Source organism: Nyctereutes procyonoides, unplaced genomic scaffold (genome assembly GCF_905146905.1).
Source record: "Nyctereutes procyonoides isolate TBG_1078 unplaced genomic scaffold, NYPRO_anot_genome, whole genome shotgun sequence".
In the NCBI taxonomy this organism is placed as follows: Eukaryota; Metazoa; Chordata; class Mammalia; order Carnivora; family Canidae; genus Nyctereutes; species Nyctereutes procyonoides.
The window spans coordinates 18,247,870-18,272,349 of NW_026575136.1; the positions used below are offsets into that span (position 1 = coordinate 18,247,870).

The following is a 24,480-nucleotide window of genomic DNA, read 5'->3' on the forward strand; positions in this document are numbered from 1 at the left end:
GGAGAGGAAAATGGAAGGAAAGATGGAAGGAAGACTGGTGAAACATGTGCTATAGTAGGATGAAGGATAGCTTCCCTCCCCAGAATGTCCATGTCCTAGTCCCTGGAATCTGTGAGGCAGATTCCAGGGACTTTACATGGACATTTACATGGCAAAGGAGATTTTGTAAATGTTATTAAATTAAAGATTGTGAGATAGGAGATTATCCAGGTTATCCAGATGGGCCCAGTGTACTCACAAGGGCCATCCTAACAGGGAAGCAGGAAGAGTGACAGAGGTCCATGTGGAAACAGAAACAGAAGTTGGAGTGATGTGAGGTCAGGAGGCAAGGAAGGTGGGCAATCTCTAGAAGTTAGAGAAGGCAAGAAATCACAATATTACTGTAGCCTCAAGAAGGAACATGCTCCTGCTGACATCTATATCTTAGCTCCCTGACAATGCTATTGCAGTTTTAACTTCCAGAAATGTGACATAAAGAGTTTGTGTTGTTGTAAGCCTCTAAACTTTGGTAATTTGACCCACTGAGTGTAGCAGTAATAGGAAACTAGTACAGTTGCCAGAGAAAAACATTTTGGTGTCATTTGAATAACTGACAAAGTACAGTGGACCCTTGGACAATGCCCGCCCCCCCGCCACACACACACAGGTGAAATTTCACTAGCTTTTGTTACTCCAAATTTTTCAATGTACCCAGAAAATCTTTCTTTACAGAGCATTTGTATAAACTAGAAGAGAATCTATGATCACACACTGTATATAGTTTTTATTTTTATTTATTTTTTCTTTTCAGCTTTTTATTTAAATTCTGGTTAGTTAATAAACAGCGAGTATTGGTTTCAGGAGTAGAATTCAGTGATTCATCACTTATATACAACACCCAGTGGTCATTACAAGTGACCTCCTTAATGCCCATCACCCATGTGGGCCATTCACCACCCACGTCCCTCCGTCAACCCTCATTTTGTTCTCTATCAAGACTCTTATGGTTTGTTTCCCACTCTCTCCCTCCACATATGTTCATCTGTTTTGTTTCTTAAGTTCCACATATAAGTGAAACCATATGTTATTTGTCTTTCTCTGACATTTCCCTTAGCATAATATACTCTAGCTCCATCCTCATCATTGCAAATGGCAATATTATTCTTTTCAATGGCTGAGTAATATTATATATATATATATATACACAAAATATATGTGTGTGTCCAAAAAAAAAATATATATATATATAATATTTATCCACTCATCAGTTGATGGACATTTGGACTCTTCCCAATTTGGCTATCATTTATGTGTCCCTTAAGGCTCTTAATCTACTACAACTCCTTTTATCCTACTTGGATTTATTGAAAAGACTGGCTTTCATCCTCTAGTTTCAGTAGCACTAATATTTGTTTTTGTCTAGTTATTTCTTGTGGTTTTACTTACCTTGTTCCTGTAGGTTTATAAATTGTAAATTATATATAAGGACCAATGTTATATTCATGGATTTTTACACATCTCTCTTAGAATTGGAAAAAAATGAAAAATGAAGGAATTCTGCAGACTTACCCGTCATAATTGAAATAGTCACACAGTTAGAGAGTCATATATTTTTTTCCTAAGCATCCAAAGAATATTTAGTGCTTGCCTGTGAGGAAATGGATATTAAAGTTCTTGGACAATACTAGAGATGTTAATTGATCATAATATAATTAAACTAATAGTCAATGACAGATATTCAGTATATTTAGAAATATAAAAACATACTTCCAAATAATTCATTGGTCCAAAAGAAATCATATTATATCTAGAATATAACTTTTAGCACCTAATATGTAAGATTAAAAATACTAGGGAAAGTTTTATAAAGTGTTTTTTTTTTATTTTTACTTTCAACAAATGCAAAAATTCTTTTTTTTTTTTTAGAAATTCTTTTTCTTTGGCTATTATTTCATAAATTCTTGGTGAAAGCCAATGACATGACATTAAAATACATTCAAGTCAATTTGAGTTAAGAAGTAGGATTTATTCCAGTGAGCTCACAAATGTGGTCCTCTGTTGATATAATGGTGTTAGTATATGATTCTATGCACAGAAGAATGTAGGTGTAGGTGGCGTGTCATGAAAATGGATTTCTTTCACACGGGCTTTTGATAGGAGCCATCCATGATATTCTGGTTACTAGTTGACAAAAAGACTTGTGAATGAGATGAGCCATTGATATAGCAGCCAATCCATCATGAAATTGAAGAATCCATGCCCCGTATTCTCATTCAAGTAGAAATCATCTTACATATAAGGAGTGTTGGTCGGTAAAGACAAACTGTGTTTTGAAAGCAATTTAAGATCTGCTTTAGTTCTTGGACAAGTGGTTGTTCAAAATCTCAGGGCTCCACTATACAAAGGCTGGTACAAATTATTTAGACTTGGCTAAATGTTCAAAAGGAGATTCAGGTCCTTTCCTTAGCCATAGCAGACTTTTTAATATCCCCATGAAATGTTTGATCCCCTTATGACTTCCCTGACTTTTTCTAAGTGTATTGTAGGGGGGAAAAGTTTTGGGCTCCAAAGTCTTAATAACTAGGATGAATTCTGCTCCATTCACTATATTATCACGCACAAGTACCTTAACTTCCCTAAGACCTGAGTTTTCTCACTTATAAAGAGGGTATATCAACAGCATCCATCTCAACAGCTCTGCGTGAGACTTAATTGTGATAATGGCAAGAAAGTACTCAACAGTGTATCTAGTATACATTAAGCACTCAACCGATGCTTATCATTGTTGCTCGTTTTCATATATTAGATCTCAGTGGTATGAAATACTAATACTGCTTGTCCTATGAAGCTTCTTCTCGTTCATGACTGTAAAACTCTATCGTCTGCATCAGAGGGATAGATCACAATATATGAGAATAATTTAAAGGGGCATTGTCATGCAATTGTATCAATACATGCAAGAGGGCATTTTGTAAAATTAGGCAGTCATTATCACTTTTTCAAAAACTCAGGTTAATATATGAATATAAGGAAACTTTGAAATGTCATTGTTTTGTAAAGACTAAAAGCAAGCACTCTGCTACATAATAAAATATTAAATACATTGTCTTTAAGACCAAAACAAACCAGAGATATTTCCTAATATTTCTGTTAATTGACAAAATGTAGAGGTTTTGATGAGAAATAAACACAAAAAAAACACTTAAAAAGTCATAACATTTTATTACAGAAGGAAAAAATGTTATTTTTATAAACTGTGATGTCATATTTGGAAATTCCAAGAAATTACACTAAAAACCTATTAGAATTAATAAGGAAATTTAATAAGATTATATATATATATATACACACACACACACACACACACACATACACGCACATGCAAACTAGCTTTTTCTTATACTGGCAATTATTAGTTTAAACATTAAAAAGGAAAGAAATGCATTTATATGGCAACCTAAAGTATAATATCTAAAACTAAATTTAACAAACTAAATAAACATGTGAAAAATAGCATTTTATTAATGGATATAAAATAAGACATGAATAAACAGAAATATATTTTTGATATAAAAGATTACCATTATAAATGCTAGTTCTTCCCAAATTAATGATTAATACACTTCCAATCAGAATGAACTTATGGAAGAATAAATGTAAAAGAATTCCGAGAAAATTTGAAAAGTAGAATAAACATTAACATTTACAATAAAGCCTGATTTAAAATCAATACAGTACTGTCTGGAATAGCAATAGACATATCAGTGTAAGAGAATACAGAGGACAGAAATATTTCTTGCTGTATTTGAGAAATAAACTTTAAAATGAGGTTGACATTTCAACCAGCAGATTATCCAATAAATGGTGTTGAGACTATTCCTTCTGGTAGAACATAAAGTTTTCCTTCTCCTGTATCAAACTAGTTGGCAGAGGCTGATTCCAGTGATGGAACTGAAGTCAAACGAGAGCAAAGTTATCACTTCTTTAATAAATCAGAAGTAGAAGAGTCAAGGATGGTTTTAAAGAGCTTGTTTTTTCTTTTGGTATTTTCAAGTATAATAAAGATGGAGAGCTCACACACTCATCCTTTTGAGCATTTGGAGGTTGTGAGCTGAGATGACCTTTCAAGGTATCATTCCCACTATAGGAGATTGCATTATCGCTCCTGTGTTCTTCACATGGAGAGTGGTACCCATATCCACCAGTCATCCAAGTCATCAGGTTCCTGGTCCTCAACTCCTCCATTATTGCTCCCTACCCATATACCCCAAACTTGTAATTTCTACTTCCCTAACAGATTTGGAGCCCATCCCCTCACATCCACTCCCACCATTCTACTTTATGTCAGGCTGTCATCCTTTGTCACCTGAAAATAGCATCTTACCTGGTCTTCTGGCACCAGTTTGCTCCTCTCTAGATTCCATCATGCTGCCAGAGTGACTTTTCATAACCATATCTGATGATGTCAATTCTCTATTCAAATTCTTCGTGTTGAGGACCTGCCTATAGCTTAAGTCTGATATTCCATTACGTCTTTGCATATATATGCATCTCTCCAGAAGAACTCCATCATATCTCATAGTTTCACACAGTGTTTCCTTTGCCAGTGTTCCCTTTCACACGACTTCACACTTACTTGTCCTTCAAAACTCACTGGATATTTTATTTCTAGAAAACGTTTCCTATCTGAGTTTCATTCATGTGTCTTTCGTCTAGGCTGTCTTGGGCATGCCATGAGCATCTATCCCACTCTTCTCAGCACGCTGGAAGTAAAAAACATGCTTTATTTGATTTGAATTTCTCGATGCTTTACATGGTCCCTTAGGCTTACATGGTAGACTTTCAATTAATATTGAATAGATAGGTCAATACATAAGCATTCATAACCAGGTATTATATTAAGCTCATATGATTTATATAGTTTGATTCTCTATTGATGTCCATTTTTATAGTCAAAAAACAATTACAGATAAATGAGAGCTAGAATCATCCTTTGCTCTAGCTGGTATATTTTTATTTAAATGTAGAAATGCATTAACTTCTCCTCAAGTAAGATGTTAAAATGAAAAGGACTAGTTTCACCCTGTTGATGATCTGGAGTTGGGACTCTGCAGTTTCTCTAGGCAAGAGAGAACCAGAGAAGGAACCATCGTGATTGTTTTGTGAAGATTAAACTTTGTGCATGACATTGGCTGTCTCTTCCCTGAGGAATATCTTACATTATTCTTCGTCCTTTTTCCCATTGAGTTATCATCATTATGAATCATAACCTAAAAGTACAGAGGCTGTGGGACCTAGAGTTTGATCAATTATCTCTTCAGGAAGATGTCATATTGTTTTCTAGTCCTGGGTAGACAACTACATTCCAGTTAGCCTACCTTCACTGTCACCAGGAGTAAGATTGTCAGTGTGAGGAATTAGAGGACACAGACACCCCAAATCTAACAATCTAACTGACACAGATTTAAGAGACATATTCTTTTCAGAATTAGAATTTTGGTATTAAAGGGATGACTCTGTCAAAAGTTGCTTTTTAGAGCACTGTCAATTTATCTGCCCGTTCCCCTGAAATTTCTACATGCTTTCTCTTGCTTTGCCTTTCCTTTCCTTTTTCTGGTTTTATCCTAGTTTCATTCTTTTTATTTTCTGTTTTCTTTTTAATTTTTTCCAGCTTTATCGAGATACAACTGGCATACAATATTGTAGAAGTTTAAGGTATACAATATGTACAGTGTAGTTATTACCACAATAAAATTACTTACCACATCGGTCACCTCCCATAATTATCTTTCTGGGTATATGTGTGGGAAGAATGTTGAATGTCTACTCTCTTGACATCTTTCAAGTACATAATGTAGTAAATTCAGTACCGTTAAGCATAGTTACCCTGCTGTACGTTAGATCCCCAGAATTTACTTATCTTATAACTGTAGGTTTGTACCCTTTGACCAACATCTCCCCATTTCCCTAACATCTCAGCTCCTGACAACCACTGCTTTACTCTCTGTTTCTACCTACACTCATTTTCAATTTCAGGAGCAATGACAGAGTGAAATGTATACTATACAAACAAATGTATTGATAGGTGAAATAATAGAGTAGTAAGGTTATTTGACCTCAAATAATTAAGAATGAATGAGGACATATTAAAATTGAACAAAAAGGTACAATGTAGCTAAAATTGCAAATCTTAACTTGGAAAATTAAAACATTGAGATAAATATGAAATTTGTAGAGTAGCTAAGGGCTACTAACTGTGAGAAATGTGCAAACATTTATTAAAATGTTGAGTATATTGCTTATGCATAATAGCCCTCCATAAATGTTGCCCATTGTTATTAGGAACAAGAGCAGAAACCTAGATGAGTTTTTTTAAATTAATGCTGAAAATAAATAAGATTACTCAAAAGAGCATATATTCATAGAGGAATGAAATTTAAAAATCCATTTATTCAAATTAATATTGAGGGATTCAAGAAGGCAATGACTGCCAAGGCAGATGGTATGAGGAAAGTTTTAGGGGTATGGAACTATTCTGTCCCATGACAGGAGTGGTGGATACATGACTTGTATACCACTGAATCAATTTGCTGCATATAAATTTTTAAAATATAGCAAAAATTTAATACTGAGAAGACCATAGGAGTACAGCAAGAATCAATCAATCAATCAAACAAGAACAAGGTAGAGGTCATTTGTAGATAGAAGTGATTGGTCACTATAATCGTAAACAACATTCAAAGTTTAGAGATGCAAATGGCTTAAAGAAGATGATGTCCATTGATGAGAACAGGCCCCACCAAAAGAAACGAACACCTGAGTATGTATCCAAACGGTCTGGAAAGATAGAATGACCAGTAGACCATATCAATTGCTTTATGTAATTCTCTGTAAAGGAATATAGGCTACTAGGAACTGGAACAGAATTCTAACAAAGTGACCCATAAAATTCAGCGCACTAAATCAAGAACGGATGTGTGAGTATTTGTCAAAAGTACCAGCTGCCTGTCGTCGCTTGGCAGTGCAGTCCACAGCAGACGGTACATAGCAGCAATCACTTTCATTAGCAGGAGCCAGCAGACACAAATCTTTCTGGCCACTAGGAGAAAACAACTTGAATAACTGTATTTTCATCTTGTTTCATTTCTATGTTATTTCCTTTTTTTTTTTTTTTTTTTTGCTTTAAAATTCTCATCTTGAGAGAGTTATATAAAATTTTGGTAATTTTATAGTTAATGACACTTGTAGTAATAACAGTGATATTGAACCTTGCAGGAAGTGTAGACTTTGTTCACATATTTTTGAACACTTTGTGCCAGGAACTGTTCTAGCTACGGGAGTTACAGGAATTTATGGAAGAAGATGAGACAAAGAATAATGAAATAATCACATTAAATAGAAAGCACAATTAATGGCAATAATTCCAAAGGGGGAAAAGCAATAAGACAGGTGATCATTAAAGATTAGGGGAAGATTGCAATCTTCAATATGTTAGCCATAGAAGGCTGAAATTGGAAATTAAGTAACAGAAACCTGAAGGAAGATATGTCTGAAGGAGAGCTTCCCAGGAAGAGGGTGCAACAAATACAAATGCCCTGAGTCCAGAGCATGCCTGGCATATTTGAGGAAGAGCTAAGTGTCCAGTGTATAGTAGGTGGCTCGGGTAAGGTGAGCAGAGGGAAAAGTGTCTGGAGATGAAGATAGAGAGCTAAGGGGGAATGCAATAGATCCCATGTGACCTTTTAGGCCATGGTAAAGAACTTGACCTTACAATATTCTATAGAAAGATGTTAAGGGGTTGGGAGTGGTGTTATTTATTTGACACGATCTTTGTGCTTTGTTTACACACGTGCTCACACTATCTCTATATTCATACACATTTATTTTCAATGTTTGATGATGGCTTTCACATCTGTGTATCATGTGAAAGGCATGGCCTTTCACTAAAACCCCAGACTTATATACCCATGAACGTCCCGAGATCTCCACATATGTGACTAATAGGCACCTCAAAGTTCACATAACCCAAGAGCTTGCATGTTTTTCTTTGTCTCGTTAGGTCATCCACCAGTTGCCCAAGCCAGAGATCTGCAAATTGCCATTGAGTTTCTTCTTTTCCACACCATTCATGTCCAATTTATAGCTCTGCAGATGCTACCTCCCAAATGACAACAGCCACCTAGACAAGTACAAAAACACTTGTAGGGTTTTCTATTTTTTTAAGAATTGTTTTAAAAGGCACATAACAGAAAAGTAACCATCCTAACTATTTTTAAGTGTACAGTTCAGTGTCTTTAAGTACATTCACAGTGTTGTGTGACCATCATCTAAACCACTCTCCTCCAAAACACTCGTCCTCTTGCAAAACTGAAACTCTGTACCCATTACACAATACCTACCCACTCTACCTTCCTCCTAGTTTCTGAAATCACCATCCTACTTTCTGTGTCTGTGAATATGACTACTCAGGAGTCTCACAGAAGTGGAACCATGCAATTTTAGTCCTTTTGTGACTGGCTTATTTCACTTACCATAATGTCCAAAGGGCTCACCCACATTATAGCATGTGTCAAAATTTCCTTCTTTTTAAAGCTGAAAAATATCCCATTGTATGTATATCCCCCAGTTTGTTTACCCATTCATCTGTTGATGGTCACCTGAGTCTCACCTGCATTTTGGCTATCGTGAATAATTGTGCTGTGAATACAGGTGTACAAGTTTCTGAGTCTCTGCTTTCAACTCTTTGGGAAATATACCCAGAAGTGGAATTGTTGGGTATTATGGTAATTCAATTTTTTAAAAAACTGCCATTCAGTTTTTCATAACGTGTACCAGTTTACATTCCCACTCGGTACCTTTCTTTTTGTCTTCTTCATTTTCCTTCTTAGTCCAGGCACAATGATCTTTGTTTCTTCAAACATCAAGCTGAGTCTTGCTGAAGGGCCTTTGTAGGAGTTATTTCTTCTTCCTGTGTAGCTTGTCACCATGCTGCTTGCTTGACTGGCTCTTTCTGATCATTCACCTTAGATTCCACCAAGAATATCTTCTTTGACTCAGTTACTATTCCATCAGCATAAGACTTGCAAGATCTCCCAATTTCCTTGTGCATTTATTCTTATTTTATTGGTCTTACTTCCCAGAAAAACTGTATCCCCAGTACCTAGAATTATGACTGGCACATAGGAGATGCAAAGTAATTGTTGAAATGTTATTGGGGTTAATATGATAAATTTCCGAAAATAAAAAAAATTTAAAAAAAATATGATAAATTTCCTAATGTGCTATATGCGGACACTGCTCATTAGTGGAAAATGCCATCATCACTCAAAAAATAATAACTATACTTTAAGAACAAATTAAACCAAGAGAGAATCCACAATTCCACAGTGTAATCAAGAATGGCAGTTGACATAGTTACTTTGATAATTCAGATTTCAGTAGAAATTTGGGGCTCATTAAATTGGATATTTCAGGCAAAATGTGTTCTTTGGTTTCAAATTATTTCAATAATTACCTTAATACTTCTCTATGCTTTATATACTCGATTATTGTCCTAGAGGTACTTGTAAAATCTTTCATGTACTTCTGAGTAGTGAATTTCAGCTTCAGCCTTCAAACAGAGAGGACTCATGTCACATACTTCCATGGCAAATTTTCTAAATTGATGTTTTATGGTTCATTCCAGTAGTAACCATTTTCCTAATCCATAAGGTCATCTGTGTTAGAGAAAACTGACTCAGATGGCATAAAAGGAAACTGTCATTTCTGTTTTTATAGTAAGAAGTGAGTAGGTGGGTACAACCTGGCTATTCCGGATTATGAACAATCTCCTAACACAGTTATCTTTATGATGAGGCCATATATTATGAATGGCTTAGCTCTACTACTGCCTTTATGGGCACCCCTTCTTATGGCCCTATGATTCTAAAGGGATGGTAAAAGCCCAGGAAATATTTAGATGGGGAGGCAGCATATATTCTTATGTATTGACACTCTTATTTTTTTAATGTTAAAATTGTTTTAAAGTTTGGATCTAGGATTCAAACTACTTCTATGTAGTGGGAAAAAAGATAAATATTGTGTACTAAGAGTCAACTTCTTCAAGAACCAGTTTGTGCACTCATTACCTTAGTTCCTTTATAAATCTCCAAGAGATGTAATTCTGTGGGTACTAACCTAACTTGCGGGGGAGCTACTCTATGGTTTGTGGAAAGACAGAGAAGTTATTGTTCTGAAAACATTTTAAATATCTTTTTCCTTTTATTCTAAAAGATTTTGGAAACAATATTAGGGTTTTCATATTGTTTTTAAAAAGTCATAGCATGCAGTTCATTTGCCAAACATAAGATTAGGCAGATTGTCTCATTGTTTTCAATAATTATTGCAAAACCTTCAAAAGCGTTAAACAGAATTCACTGTGGAGCCCATTATATTTCAAGGACACTGGAGAGCCTCTGTGGCAATAAAGTTGAAAAGTATTAATCCATTCCTTTCATCTCTTTTATTACTTTTACTTAGTGTTTATAGTGGGAAATCCTTCACAAACGTTGTGTTTCTGTTGTTAAGGTTTATATCCACATTTTGAGATGATTTTTTGTGACACCTTTGCATATTATGTCACAGGCTTCTTTAGAGCAAATAAAAGCTAGTCCCTTTCTGTTCACAAACGGGCATCTTCAGAAGAAAAAAAAAAGCTCCTTTAGAAAATGCTGCTGATAGAGCATCTTTAGAATGTAGCATCCTTTGAAAAGCTGTTAGTATGAGACCTACTTTAAAAACTTTAATGAAAGATACGCTTCCATATTAGTGTGCGTGTTGAAGGTGGCTAACGTCGGTAATAAAGATCATATCGCCTTTTGCTATTACATCAAGGAAAAAATATATTTTAATATTACCTTTAATCATCAAACTCTTTTGCATAATCTAACATATGTTACCTTTAGAGATTATCAGTTAAGAAATAATGAAAATAAGTAGTTTGAATAAGGTTCACATTATTAATATTTTTGAGTATTGCCAGGGACTATGCTAAGCACTGAATGCATTACTAAAGTTTAGGTGGACACATTCTTTCTTAAATTTCTTCCCATATGGGCAGCCTGGGTGGCTCAGTGGTTTAGCGCCTGCCTTTGGCCCAGGGCGTGATCCTGGAGTCCCAGGATCGAGTCCCACATCGGGCTCCCTGCATGGGGCCTGCTTCTCCTGCCTCTCTATGCATCTCTCTGTGTCTCTCATGAATAAATAAATAAAATATTTAAAATTAAAAAATAAAATAAAAATTTCTTCCCATAATACTTATGTGATTTTCCAAAAATAGGGTACACATACCTGTTTTAATCCTATCAAAATATGTATCATAGTATATTAAAACTGGCTTTTTACTTGTCTTTCCCATTAAACTGTAAGCTCCAAGAGTGATTGTTTTATATCTGCCATATGCATTCTGTCCTGTATCCTGATCGTCATGGGTGCCTTGCCCCACTCTCCAAACATAGTAGATGTTCTATAAATATTTATTAAGTGAATGATGATAATGATCCAGAAAATGCATCATTTCTTTAAGGGTGGGATCAGAGGGAAGAATAATGATGTGAAAGTCAGAATTCCAATTTATTAATTTTCAACACACAGTCTCCTTTAAAGAGAATTTATGGCAGGGTAGCAAGTGCATTTACTCCCTAACAGCTAACATTTAGTTGGTGCTACTCATAATGAGAGCACTTTTATGCACTACCTCATTAAATCTTCTCAGCATCCTTTGAGACCGTTGCTATCCTTAGTCTCATTCTACATGTGAGGAAACTGAAACAGGATGAATAAGGTCTTAAGGTTTCTCTGAGATGGGAGTATATAGTACAAATTGGAACTCTTACTTCCAGAGCTCAGGCTTCAAGGCAATCAATATCTGGAATGCCGATTTAATTATAAGGTAATCTCGGAGAAGATAAATAACTTCATGAGGGTGCACAGCTAGTAAATGACAGATCCTGGTATGAAACCAAATTTGCACACTCCCAAGTCTGTGTGGCTGCAATGCCAGCCACTGTCTCCTTTCCTTTAACGAGTGCACTTTTCAGAGATGCACTAAGTTATGGGGTGGGTGCCATCCTAATCATGCTCAGCAAATCATGGTCCTAAATTATTGACAATTTTTTAAGAAAGGACCACTTTATTTTTGTTTTTAGTTAACTCAGAGTGAATAATCCTTGGGCAAGACCATTTTTGACATTTCATTTCCCTTTCCATTATTCTTACATCCTCTTCGATTTTACCCAGTATTGATGATACCTAAGAAGAGTTTATATGGGGGGAGAAGCAGCCCAAAGAAAAAAACTATTAGAATAAAAATGCATGATGCTCCATGTCTATGGAAGGAACTCAGTGCTCTCTCGCACTTAAGAAATTCTGTGAAAGTCAAATCAAACATGGAAAAGGTATCACATGCTGACACAGGAGGATCTTGGGCAATAAGTGATGCACCATTTGAGGCTGTATGGAATATGATGTTAAGTCTTGTTTAATGTTGCTGTGCTCTATGTTCTAGTATGAGATAGGCTGATGATGCCTCTTTTTGGATTCTAGAGTCTCAAGTCCCTGACCAACCAAGCTCTCTTCATGTGAGGCCCCAGACCAACTGCATCATCATGAGTTGGACTCCTCCCTTGAACCCAAACATCGTGGTGCGAGGTTACATTATTGGTTATGGTGTTGGGAGCCCATATGCCGAGACGGTGCGTGTGGACAGTAAACAGCGATATTATTCCATTGAGAGGTTAGGTGAGTAGCTATGGTTTTTATTCTATTAAGAGAAATAAATGATTTATCTGAAATTAGTTTCTTTCTTGGAAACTTGTTCTTTGGAATTTTATTTTAATTTGTGACACAAATTAATTCTTAAAAACAAGTCTCTTTTTCTATCTTCTATCATTCTAAACACACACACACACACGCACAACTCATGTTTTTCCTCTATGGATTTTGAATTGGGGAATTTTATCTAGAGACATTCATAATGGTGGGTACTCTGCTGTGTACTTTTGCTTACGAGTCATAGAATTCAAAAAGGGATTGTATTTATTTTTTCCCACTGGTTAGTGGAAACTTCTTACTAATTCTTATAAAAAGAAAGAACACGTTTTCTTTTTCATTTTTTTCTCACTAATAATATATTCCATCAATTTTTCCTTAACACTAAATTATCTAGTCTCATTGCCTTCTTTTCCCTTAGTGTTTATAAGTAGAGTTTTGTGGCTATGCCATTATGATCATAAAACAAAAGGTGAAACAAGGAATTTTCAATCAAGCCTGTACACTTAGTTATCAAACTGCTCTCTGCATACATTCGAAGTTCTCTTATCATACTCAGCCTCATTTTAGTCAATACAATACTTGAATTATGACTTTTCTGAATTCATTTAAAACTTGTTTATTCAGAGAGGGCTACTGTATAGGAAAAGCGTTCTTATCCATTCTATACCTGATTTTCCATAGTATAATAAGAGATTATATCATTAACAGAGAGAAATCAAAGAAATATATACAGGGTGTCAAGAAGTTAAATTGTTCTTATAAAGTTGATTCTATTTTTTGACTTCACACCATATTATTTGCAAAGAAGTACACTGACCTCACTGGGAATACAATCTGATTGGTGGGAGCAGGAGGGATGCTACTTATTTGTAACATCTTTCACAAACAGAACATTCGTGATGAGAAGCTTGATTTGAATTTGAATGCCTTTTTCTCGCAGTAGCAAAGAAAGATTTTCCCAATGCAGGAGGAAAAATACACTGACCCATTCTCTCTATAATTGCCTTAGACAATAAGAGAAATGCTTACTGAAAATCTCCACTATTCTGGTTAGCTTGGCATTTAGAAATAACATTCTCTCGGTTAGTCCCCCGTTTGAATGTTAAGGCAATCGTATAACATATTTTATAGCCATCAAACCTATGTCAAGGGAGTGTCATCGATCCATTATTCAGTGGACATCATCTCTGACAGTCCATCTTGATGCCACCCAGCGGAGAGAGATCCCCATGGCCGTGCCCGGGCTCCCCTGCAATGAGAGTATGGTGCAAACTCAGAATGAAGTCATGAGCAAAAACCACATTGGGTATTACCTTTTGGTAGTGATGTTCTTTACTACACGTCGACTTTCCAGGAGCCTCCAAAGCTAGCAAAGTTGAGGCTTTTGGAAGATTAACACTGGCAAATGTCTGCAAACGCTTAACAAGAAAACAGGAGATTTCCCTTTGTAAGATGTATTTTAAAGAGCTAAGAAATTTTTTTAAAGATTTTATTTATTTATTCATGAGAGACACACAAAGAGAGGCAGAGACACAGGCAGAGGGAGAAGCAGGCTCCCTACAGGAGCCCAATGTGGAACTCCATCCCGGATCCTGGGATCACACACTGAGCCAAGGCAGATGCTCAACTGCTGAGCCACCCAGGTGCTCAAGCTGAGAAAACTGTTATGGATAAAATGGATATGAACCTATTTCAATGACAGATAATCATGTGTTTCTTACATTTCAAATTTATCTGGAAAGAGATTTACACATATGCATTTATATACACACACATGTGTATGTAGAGATGTATTTCAGTTCTCCCAGCTGATACTCTTCTAACATAGTCCCGTGTCTTACCATAAAATATGAAATAAAATAGTGTTTTGTTGTTATTGTCCAAGTATCTGCATAGCTATACAGAGAAACTGGTATTTTTTCAACATGTGATTTACTATTTACCTAAAGTGTATGTTAAACATACCTTAAAATATATTAAATAGGAAGAGTTTTATATATACATGTAAAAATATATAAAATTATCTAGACAATTTAAAGCTAAAACTAATCTAAAGCTTTAAAACTTATATTTTAAATACATTTCAAAAAGATACCATGAAACTGGTATGCTTACTTAAATATTTACTAGAATAAATAAAACAATTGGTAGTTTCTTCGCAAAGTTTGAATGTGAGCTTGAGTGAATCCTTTATCTTTTTAAAAGTTAGAACTTAAGATATATCTAACATAAACTTTGGCTTAATAATGGAATATATATTTTAAGGACTGTATAATAGTTATACAATTAAAAATGAATTAAGGAAAGTTATAATCTGGTAAAGCATAGCATAAGCTATGACTTCAAGTGTCATGGTTGTTTTTAGATTATAAAAAAATTATTTGGTTTATAATTCACCAATAAACTCGCTCTCTTTGATGACAGACCAGAACTTTAAAGTGCATTTTGTTTATCGGGCATAATAACTGAGTATTTAGACGCCAGGCACTGTGACCTGCTTCAGGACTAAAATGACAAGATCATTTTTAATAATATCTAACATTGTCTGATTTAAAACAAAAGCTTACCAGGGCACCTGGGTGGCTCAGTCAGTTAAGCATCTGCCATCAGCTCAGGTCATGATCTTGGGGTCCTGGGATTGAGGCCCACATCGGGCTCCTGCTCAGTGGAGGGTCTGCTTCTCCCTCAGCCTCTGACTGACTCTCCTCCCGGCTTACGTGCTCGCTCTCTTTCTCTTTCCCTCTCTCTCTCTCTCTCTCAAATAAATACAATCATAAAAAAAAAAATCTTACCTAGTACAGATATAGAGATTCATTAACCAGTGTTTGTACTGTTAGATGTTTATACTCTTTTGACATCATACTCCTTCTAGTTTAAGAGCCCTACATGCCAGCTTTGATGTATACACATGATATGAATCCACAAGATCTGAATTCTGGCAATGTTGGCAAAATTAATTTGAAACCAAGTTCTTCTTTTAAAAACTCACAATTTATCTACCAACCTATTGCTCAATCTATCAATCTATCAGTTTACCTACTTCTACACTTTACCTACTTCTACCTACATGAAGGTATTTGCATGTGTATAAACTATACATACTTAAAGTGTGTAATTTGTTGAGTTTTTAAAAGAGCTTGATTGTGGTATAATTGACACACAATAAACTCTGTTATACAAATTTCTTCTTTAATTTCTTATAGTAATATTTTATAATATTCAATATAGGAAGTCTTGAATTCTTTGTTAGATTTAGTCCATGTATATAGCATATATACGTGTGTGTTAAATTTAGTCCCTATTTATATGTGTGTGTGCGTGTATGTATGGACTATTTTAAATGGGATTGTTCAAGTTTTTTTTCAACTGTTTGCTGCTAGTGTAGAATAAAATGGTTTTTAAACAATAAAACCAATAAAACTTGTATCCTAGACCCGTTAGATCCACTTATTTGTTATACTAGTAGAATGCTCTGAGAATTTCCATGTAAACAAGCATATTGTATGGAAATAAGAGCAGTTTTATAGTTGTTTTCTGATCTCCTTCCTTTTATTTCTTTCTCTTGCCTTCTCTTGGGTAAGATCTCTAGTACAATGTTGAATAGAAGCAGTGGAGGCAGGCATTTTTGGCCTTGTTCCTGATCTTAGGGGAGGCATGAAATAGGATGATAGCTACAGGTTCTTCACAGGTGTCTCTTATCAGATTGAGGAACTTTTCTACGTTTTCTAGCTTTCTGGGAGTTTTTGTAATGAATTTGTTGATTTTTTGTGAAATAATTTTCTCTTTTTCCTCCTTCATTAGTATTTCTTAAAATGGTGAATTATATTGATTTTTGAAAGACAGCTAATCTTCAGTTTCTCATATAGATCCTATGTTGTCATGGTGGATTATCCTTTTCTTGTATTGTTGGATTTGATTTGTTGATATTTATTTAAGGATTTTTTGTTCCTATATTCATTAGGTATATTTGTCTACTATATTCATGAAGTATATTTTGTCTACAATTTTCTTTTTATGGAATTATTAAACTTTTTTATTAAAGTTAGACTGGCTTTCTAAAATTTGATGAACAGTTGGTTGTTCTGTCACTGAAAAAGTGTGTGTAAAACTTATATTTTTTATTCCTGTAATGTTTGATAGAATTCATTAATTCATTCAGATGGTTATCTGGACCTGAGATTTCCTTTTTAGGAAGTCTTTTGATAATTAATTTAACTTCTTTAACACAAATACATCTTTTTATATTCTGTATTTTTCTTGTATTGATTTTAGTAAGTTACAATTTTCATGGCATTTGTCTAGTTCATTTTGTCATATTTTGTAACATAGAAATGTTCATTCATAATAGTCTCTTATTATCTGTGGTGATAACTGCTGTTTCATTACTGATATTGATCATCTATGTCCTCTCTCTTTTTTGTGAATAGCCTAGGTAGGGGTTTACCAATTTTGTTGATCTTTGAGGCTTTACCATTACTAATTTGTTCTCTGTCTCTATTTTATTTTTTTTTCATATCTACTATTTTCTTTCTTGTACTTATTATAGTCATACCTGCTCTCCATTTCTAATGTCTTAAGGTGGAACCTTAGGTTGGTCTTTGTAAGAGATGTCGATATCAAAAATTGGTTGTGATTGCTGCAAAAATATCAATTTTGCCTTATTTAAAAATACTTAGCTTTTTAAGGTAGATTTATTGTTTCTAAATAATATAAAAAATCATTTTTATAAGAGTGATAGGAAATATTTTACTTTACTGTTAGAAAGAAAGAAAGAGAAAGAAAAAGAAAGGAAATAAAGAGAAAGAAAAAGAAAGAAAGAAAGACAGAAAGAAAGAAAGAAAGAAAGAAAGAAAGAAAGAAAGAAAGAGAGAAAGAAAGAGAGAGAGAAAGAAAGAAAGAGAGAAAGAAAGAGAGAAAGGAAGAAGAAGAAGAAGAAGAAGAAGAAGAAGAAGAAGAAGAAGAAGAGAAGAAGAAGAAGAAGAAGAAGAAGAAGAAGAAGAAGAAGAAGAAGAAGAAAGAAGAAGAAGAAAGGAAGGAAGGAAGGAAGGAAGGAAGGAAGGAAGGAAGGAAGGAAGGGAGTATTTCATTTGTGACTAAATTTGTTTAGAATCTAATGGTATCAAATGTAGGTTTGAGTTCTGTCTTTAACAATGGATTATTGGTCATCTGCACAGTAGGCTTTACATTCCCACATTGTGGGACTATTGAAGCCTCAGTTTTCTTATTGGTGAGACAGGATAGTATTTTACCTTATAATTATATGAGATTCCATTTAGATAACAAAACTAATACCATTTGAAAATTTTTAAAGAGTTAGAAACATTAGGCACACACAAATAAGGCATTGTTCTATTATCATTTGGTACATCAGTGATTTAGCAAATATAAATAATTCAGTTCCATGACCTTTGAGTTGTGTGTTTTTATAAACTGAAGTTTATATTGTTTTGGTTTGTCCTCGCTACCTAACAGTAGACTATATAAAATACAACTTAAAAAATAGTTAAGGATTCCAGGGCTTTAAACCCCAATAATTCACCAATTGCACAACATTATATAAAATGTATTTCTTTACTGAAACTAATATGAATCACATATCAAAACAACACAGTGACATTCAATTCAGTGTGAAAGACAAAAAATGTAAACTCCTGTTTTCAGCCATACTAGAAAGCTGATTAAAAAATCCTGAGTGGGAGAGTTAGATTCATTCAGCATGAGCACTGCTTGCTCAGAGAGGAGTGAGAGGAAGAGAAAAGGTCATTTCATGAGATCATTACTTAGAATATATCAGGAAGAATAGATTTTATCTTTTATGATTTTTTTTTTCCTGAGGTTAGTGTCTTCTAGGCATTTTCTAGCAATCTTTAAGGGCAGACTTAGGGTGATTCATTAATAATACATATCTTTCTATTTGTAACTCTTTTCTCTCTTCTACTCCTTCAGGCCCATAGCAGATGCATTGTTTTAGACCCAGTGAATTTTCTAAGGATATTTGGAAGAATCTATTACAAAATATGAATACTATTATTTAACTAGAGCAGGAAAGTTCTCATTGGAATGAATATATATATATATATATATATATATATATATATATACACATATATATATAATTAAAAATCTCCAATCTCCCCTTTGTTCTCCTTTTTTAATAACTCTTTCATATTTTACCTTGAGTTTACAGCCTGAGCGGTTATTCGTAAAATAAAATTGGTAAAAGAAAGGACTATGTGGGTCATTTATTTTAGCAACATTAAATTCAAACATTCAATCGAAACCTTTTTCTCCATCAAGGGTGCCTGAGGGTTGCAGTTGGTTAGGCATCTGACTCTTGGTTTCAGCTCAGGTGGTCATCTCAGGGTAGTGAGATCAAGTCCAGTGTTGGGCTCTGTGTTCAATGTGGATTCTGCTTGGGACTCTCTCTCCCTCGTCCTCTGCCCCTCTCCTCCCTGTGTTTTTTCTCTCTCTCTCTCAAATAAATAAATAAATAAATAAATAAATCCTTAACATTTATTTTTTCTCCATCTTCTGTATTTTTCTAGAAAATGTTTTATTTGGGTCAGAACAATTTAGACTTTTCCTTGATTTTCCACGTCATTTACTATTTATAGACAACTACTTAGTGCATTTCCTCCAAGTACTTTACAAATATTAAACTATTTCTTCATCTTCTCCAATATGTCAGTGTCAGACATCATCCCAATTTTATAAATGAAGGAAGACAGCAAGAAAGCTAAAATCAGAAAAATCAAAGCTAATTCTTTAATGAAAAAAGTTAAATGTTACATTAACACAGTCAGATAAATATTTTCATAAATAACAAAGTTATTTATGACTCTTTAGTATGGACAGAGGAGGGTAGGACCCAATCCCAGCTGATCAGGGCTTGCACTAGAACATGTTACTACAAGGAAGTTTTGCTTCCTATATGTAAAAACGAGATGTTCTGGTGAAATTAAATCCCTTTAATTCAATAAGAGAATAATACAATCTAAGGACATATTCCTAAAATTTCTGAAACAAGTCATACTTCAGGTATGAGTCCCAGAGCTTAGCCATGGAGGTCCATTAATTGTTATCCTGTGAGTTAGGGTCAGAGCTGAGAGGGAGGGAAAAGAGAGAAAAGCAGGTATCTAGACATTTTGCTTTATTAAGATTTTATTTATTTATTCATGAGACAGAGAGAGAGAGAGAGAGAGAGAGAGGCAGAGACACAGGCAGAGGGAGAAGCAGGCTCCAGGCAGGGATCCCAATGTGGGACTCGATCCCAGGATTCCAGGATCACACCCTGGGCTGAAGGCAGGCACTAAACCGCTTAGCCACTCAGAGATCCCCTATTTATCTTCTTCTATCAGTATCTGCCCCCATGTAATTTGAAGCTCTGTTATTAGTTGCAAAACTTTGATGATTATTTTGTTCTCTTGATGGGTAACAACTTCATCATTTACGGACTATTTCTCTTTATCAGTAGTAATGTCCTTTGATCTGAAATCGACCTTGTGTCTGATGTTCATATAACAACTCCAGCCTAAAATTTGTGTGTGTTGGCATGATATATATTCTTCCATTATTTTACTTTCAAACTATTTGTGTCTTTAAATTTAAAATGGGTTTTTTGTAGGCTGCATAGAGTCAAATATTTCATTTTTATCTAATATGACAATCTCTGACTTTTAGTTGAGGTGTTTGGGCCATTTATATTTAATAAGAATATTGATATGGTTTGGTTTATTCTATCATTCTGCTGCTTTGTTTCCTTTGTTGCTCAATTGACCCATCTGAACTTTGTGCCTTTTTTCTTTCTGCCTTTCTTTGAAATTAATTGAATATTTTTAATAATTTATACTACATCCTTTGTGGGCTCGTTAGCCATAACTCTTTTGCCTCCTTAGTGATTGCTTTAGAATTTATGTTGTGTATCTTTAATTTATTACCATTGACCTTACAAAAATATCATATCAGTTCACAATACATTTTTATTTTTTCTTTAAACAATAAAATATACTTTAAGTTTAAAAATAGTTTAAAAGATGTATTTTATATCTTAACTACACAGTTACCATTTTAGTGTTGTTTATTCCCTTATGTTAATCCTTATGTTCTGCTGGTATTATTTTTCTTTGTTCCTGAAGGACTTCCTTAATATTTCTAGTAATGGAACTGTGCTGGTGATAATCTTTTTAAATCTTTGTACATCTGGAAAGATTTCATTTTGTCTCTGTTTTTAAAATACATTTTCATTGGATTTGGAATTCTAAGTTAACAATTTTTTTCTATATGTTTAATAATGATATTCCTTCACCATCTCCTATACTGCCTTGCTTTTACCAAGACCACTGCAATCATTTTTATCTTTATACCTCTGTACACAATGTGTCTGTTTTCTCTACTACTTTGAAGGTTTTTTTTTTTTCTTTGCCACTAATTTTACACAATTTTATTCTTATGTCTCTGCATAGTTTTCTTAATGTTTCTTCTGCTTGGTGTTTGCTGAGATTCTTGGATCTATGGTATGATTGGTTTTGTCAAATTTGGGAAAAATTTTGGTCATTATTTCTTCAAATAGTTTTCTTTTTCCCACACTTACTCCTCCAGTCAGAGACTCTAATTACCACAGCTCACTGATTTTGTTTATTTTTTTCCAGTCTTTCTTCTTCTTCTGTTTCACTTGGGATAGTTCCTATAACTATGTCCTTAAAGCCATTATTTTTTTTCTCCTGATGTGGCTTATCTGATCTTATTCCTCTGTAGTGTATTTTTTCATGTTACATATGGTAGTGTTCATCTCCAGATGTTGGTTGGGGTCTTTTCTGTATATTCCATACTAACCTGCTCAGTATTTCTTCTACCTTCTTGAACATATGGAATATACTTTCAGTAACTCTTTAAGTAGTCTCATCTAAAGATTCTTTTCTCTGTCATTTTTGGGTCTGTTACTACTGATTAATTTTTTCTTCATTATGAAATTTATTTTCTTGCTACCTGCATATTTGGTTATTTTTATGTTCTTCTTACAAATTGTACTTATCTTTTGGGATACTGGAGACTTTTGTGTTTTTAAAAATATTGAGTTTTGTTCTAGGATGTAGTCACTTGGAAAAACTTGAATCCTTTTGAAGCTGGCTTTTAAGTTATTACATGGTACCAAAGTACTAGTACCATCTAATAGCATCAGTCTAATTTGCTCTGATTCTGAGCTAATATCTTCTGAGTACTGTACCCAAATCCCATGAGGTCCATGTATGTTTGTCTATCTGACTTCTGGAGATCCACTTTTTCCTGGTCCTGAGTGAGCATCAAAGATTTTTTTCTTTTCTTCTGTTGGGTGTTTTTTTTTTTTTTCTCCACCCCTGGGAAACTTTCTCATAAGCATGCACTGATAAGTACTCTGATGAAGATTCAAGAGAGACACTCCCTAGACCTGAAAAATGCCTCTTCCATGTATTTCTCTCTTCTCATCCTTACAAATTCCAATCGCTTTGGCTATCTCAGACTTCTGGCTCCATGTCCTTAATTCAGGGAGACCACTGGGCTCCTTCTAGGCTTTTCCCTTCTCTTCAGAAGCTTAGAAACTTTCTCAAGGCAATAAGCTAGGGAAATCAATGAACTTACTTTGTTTCTCTTTTCCCAGAGATCACTGACCTGATCTACCTGATGCCAAATATCTGAAAACTGTTGTTTCACATATTTTTGTCTCTGTTTATTTTGTTTTTGTTTTGTTTTGTTTTGCATTGATCCAGGTAGGAAGGTAAATTCAGTTTTTATTGACCTATTTTGATCAGAAGTGGAAGTCCTTTAATAAATAATTAAACAGGGCAGCCTGGGTGGCTCAGCGGTTTAGCACGGCCTTCCGCCCAGGGTGTGATCCTGGAGACCCAGGATCGAGTCCCATGTCAGGCTCCCTGCATGGGTCCTGCTTCTCCCTCTGCCTCTGTCTCTGCCTGTCTCTGTCTCTGTGTCTCTTGTGAATAAATAATAAAATCTTTTTAAATAAATAAATAAATAATTAAACATTGTTTTATAATTTCAGAGTGCCAAAACTTTTAGCTTGTTAAGAATGCCAAATATGCCAAACTGCATCGTATCTGTTTCCTGATTTCTGTCACTAATCTAATCAAGAATGAATCCTAACCGTCGTACTGTATTTTTGGAGAATAAATTTAACTTTAGTGCTCTTAGAAATGGGACTCTAAGCCTGTGGAGAAATGAACCTTTATAACTCCCAGAGTGCATTCTAGGTTCAGTGAATACAATGTAAATTATGATGTTAACCTCAGTATCACCACCCCCCCCATCAAAAAAATCCCCTCATGCATGGAGTATAGAATTTTGGAGTTTATGACATGCAAACATTTTAAATCAGAAAAATCAATGCACTATAGCAGCTTCAAGAATAGTTTACATACATGAATAAAAAATGAGTAAGCACCATGTAGAGAACATTTTATTATTTTGAAATGAAGTACGTTATAGGTGTTAGTTAACAAAATTCTGTTTTGTATTTCTTGAAGCAGAGTATAAGAATTGTGGAAAACAATTTTTGACCAAAAAAAGCCCAATTACAAAAAAAAAATCATTGAAAAGTCATTTAATGGTAAAGAAAATAAAAAGGGAGGGGGTAGATTTACCCCTTCTATATCCCCAATTATCTTATTCAAAGCATTTATATACAGTGAAACAATAGTGAACATAACTCCAACTGTGTTTAAGACTGGAGGATCAGAATACATCATTAAAATTCATATATTGTATACTGTATAAGCTATTTCAGTAGGAAGTCAGCTCAACTGGTGGTTGTTATTATTTTATGATTTTGTTATTTATACAGGGAATTTCTCCTCATTTTCAAATTAATATTAGTAATTTTATAATACAATGTTATTCTTTTTTTTTTTTTTTTACAATGTTATTCTTACAGTTTCAATGAATGGGGTCTAAGATAAAGTTTCTATAAGAACATGTGAATGCCTGTTGTTTATCACAGATTTGATTACCTATGTCTTTTATCTTTGTTGTGTATTATTTCTCCCTGTCAATATTGTTTACCCAATATCTATATTCTAAATCCATGAATGGAATATGACTCTAATGAGTCTACAGAACAATATATCTTCTTATTTTCTTGGCATTTCATAATCTCTTTGAAATTCACCTTGATAAGTTTCAATGCTTTTATTTTATATAGATGAATTCAATATAACATAATGCATATTATCTAAATTATAATTTCATTTTCAAATATTGACCATTCAGTAATTTTTTAAAGATTTTATTTATTTACTTATGAGAGACAAAGAGAGAAAGGCAGAGACACAGGCAGAGAGAGGAGAAGCAGGCTCCATGCAGGGAGCCCGATGTGGGACTCGATACCAGGACTCCAGGATCATGCCCTGGGCCAAAGGCAGACGCTCATCCACTGAGCCACCCAGGCATCTCGACCATTTAGTATTTAGTTCACATTAATCAAAACCCTAAATGGATGAATTTTTCATAGTGCAGACAGTTATTTAACTAGAAAAAAATACATCTCTTTTGTGGTGGATAGTATGTTAAAAAACCAAATAGTTTATCATTTGTCATTATTGCATATAATTATTAATTGAGTGAAGGTTGCTAGGAACAGTAAGGCATATTCTCTGAAATATACTAGGCTCCCAAAGTCTTATAGGATAAGCAGAACAGAATTTC

At 34.3% G+C, this 24,480-nt stretch overlaps 1 protein-coding gene across 1 annotated transcript in view; it reads left to right on the forward strand.

The window, feature by feature from the left end:
* LOC129495456 (netrin receptor DCC-like) overlaps window positions 1-24,480 on the forward strand; it is a 735,527-nt gene that overhangs the window by 565,537 nt on the left and 145,510 nt on the right. Inside the window, exon 16 of the mRNA XM_055302992.1 lies at window positions 12,562-12,756. Coding sequence (XP_055158967.1) covers window positions 12,562-12,756 — 195 coding nt within the window. The remainder of the gene's footprint in view (window positions 1-12,561; window positions 12,757-24,480) is intronic.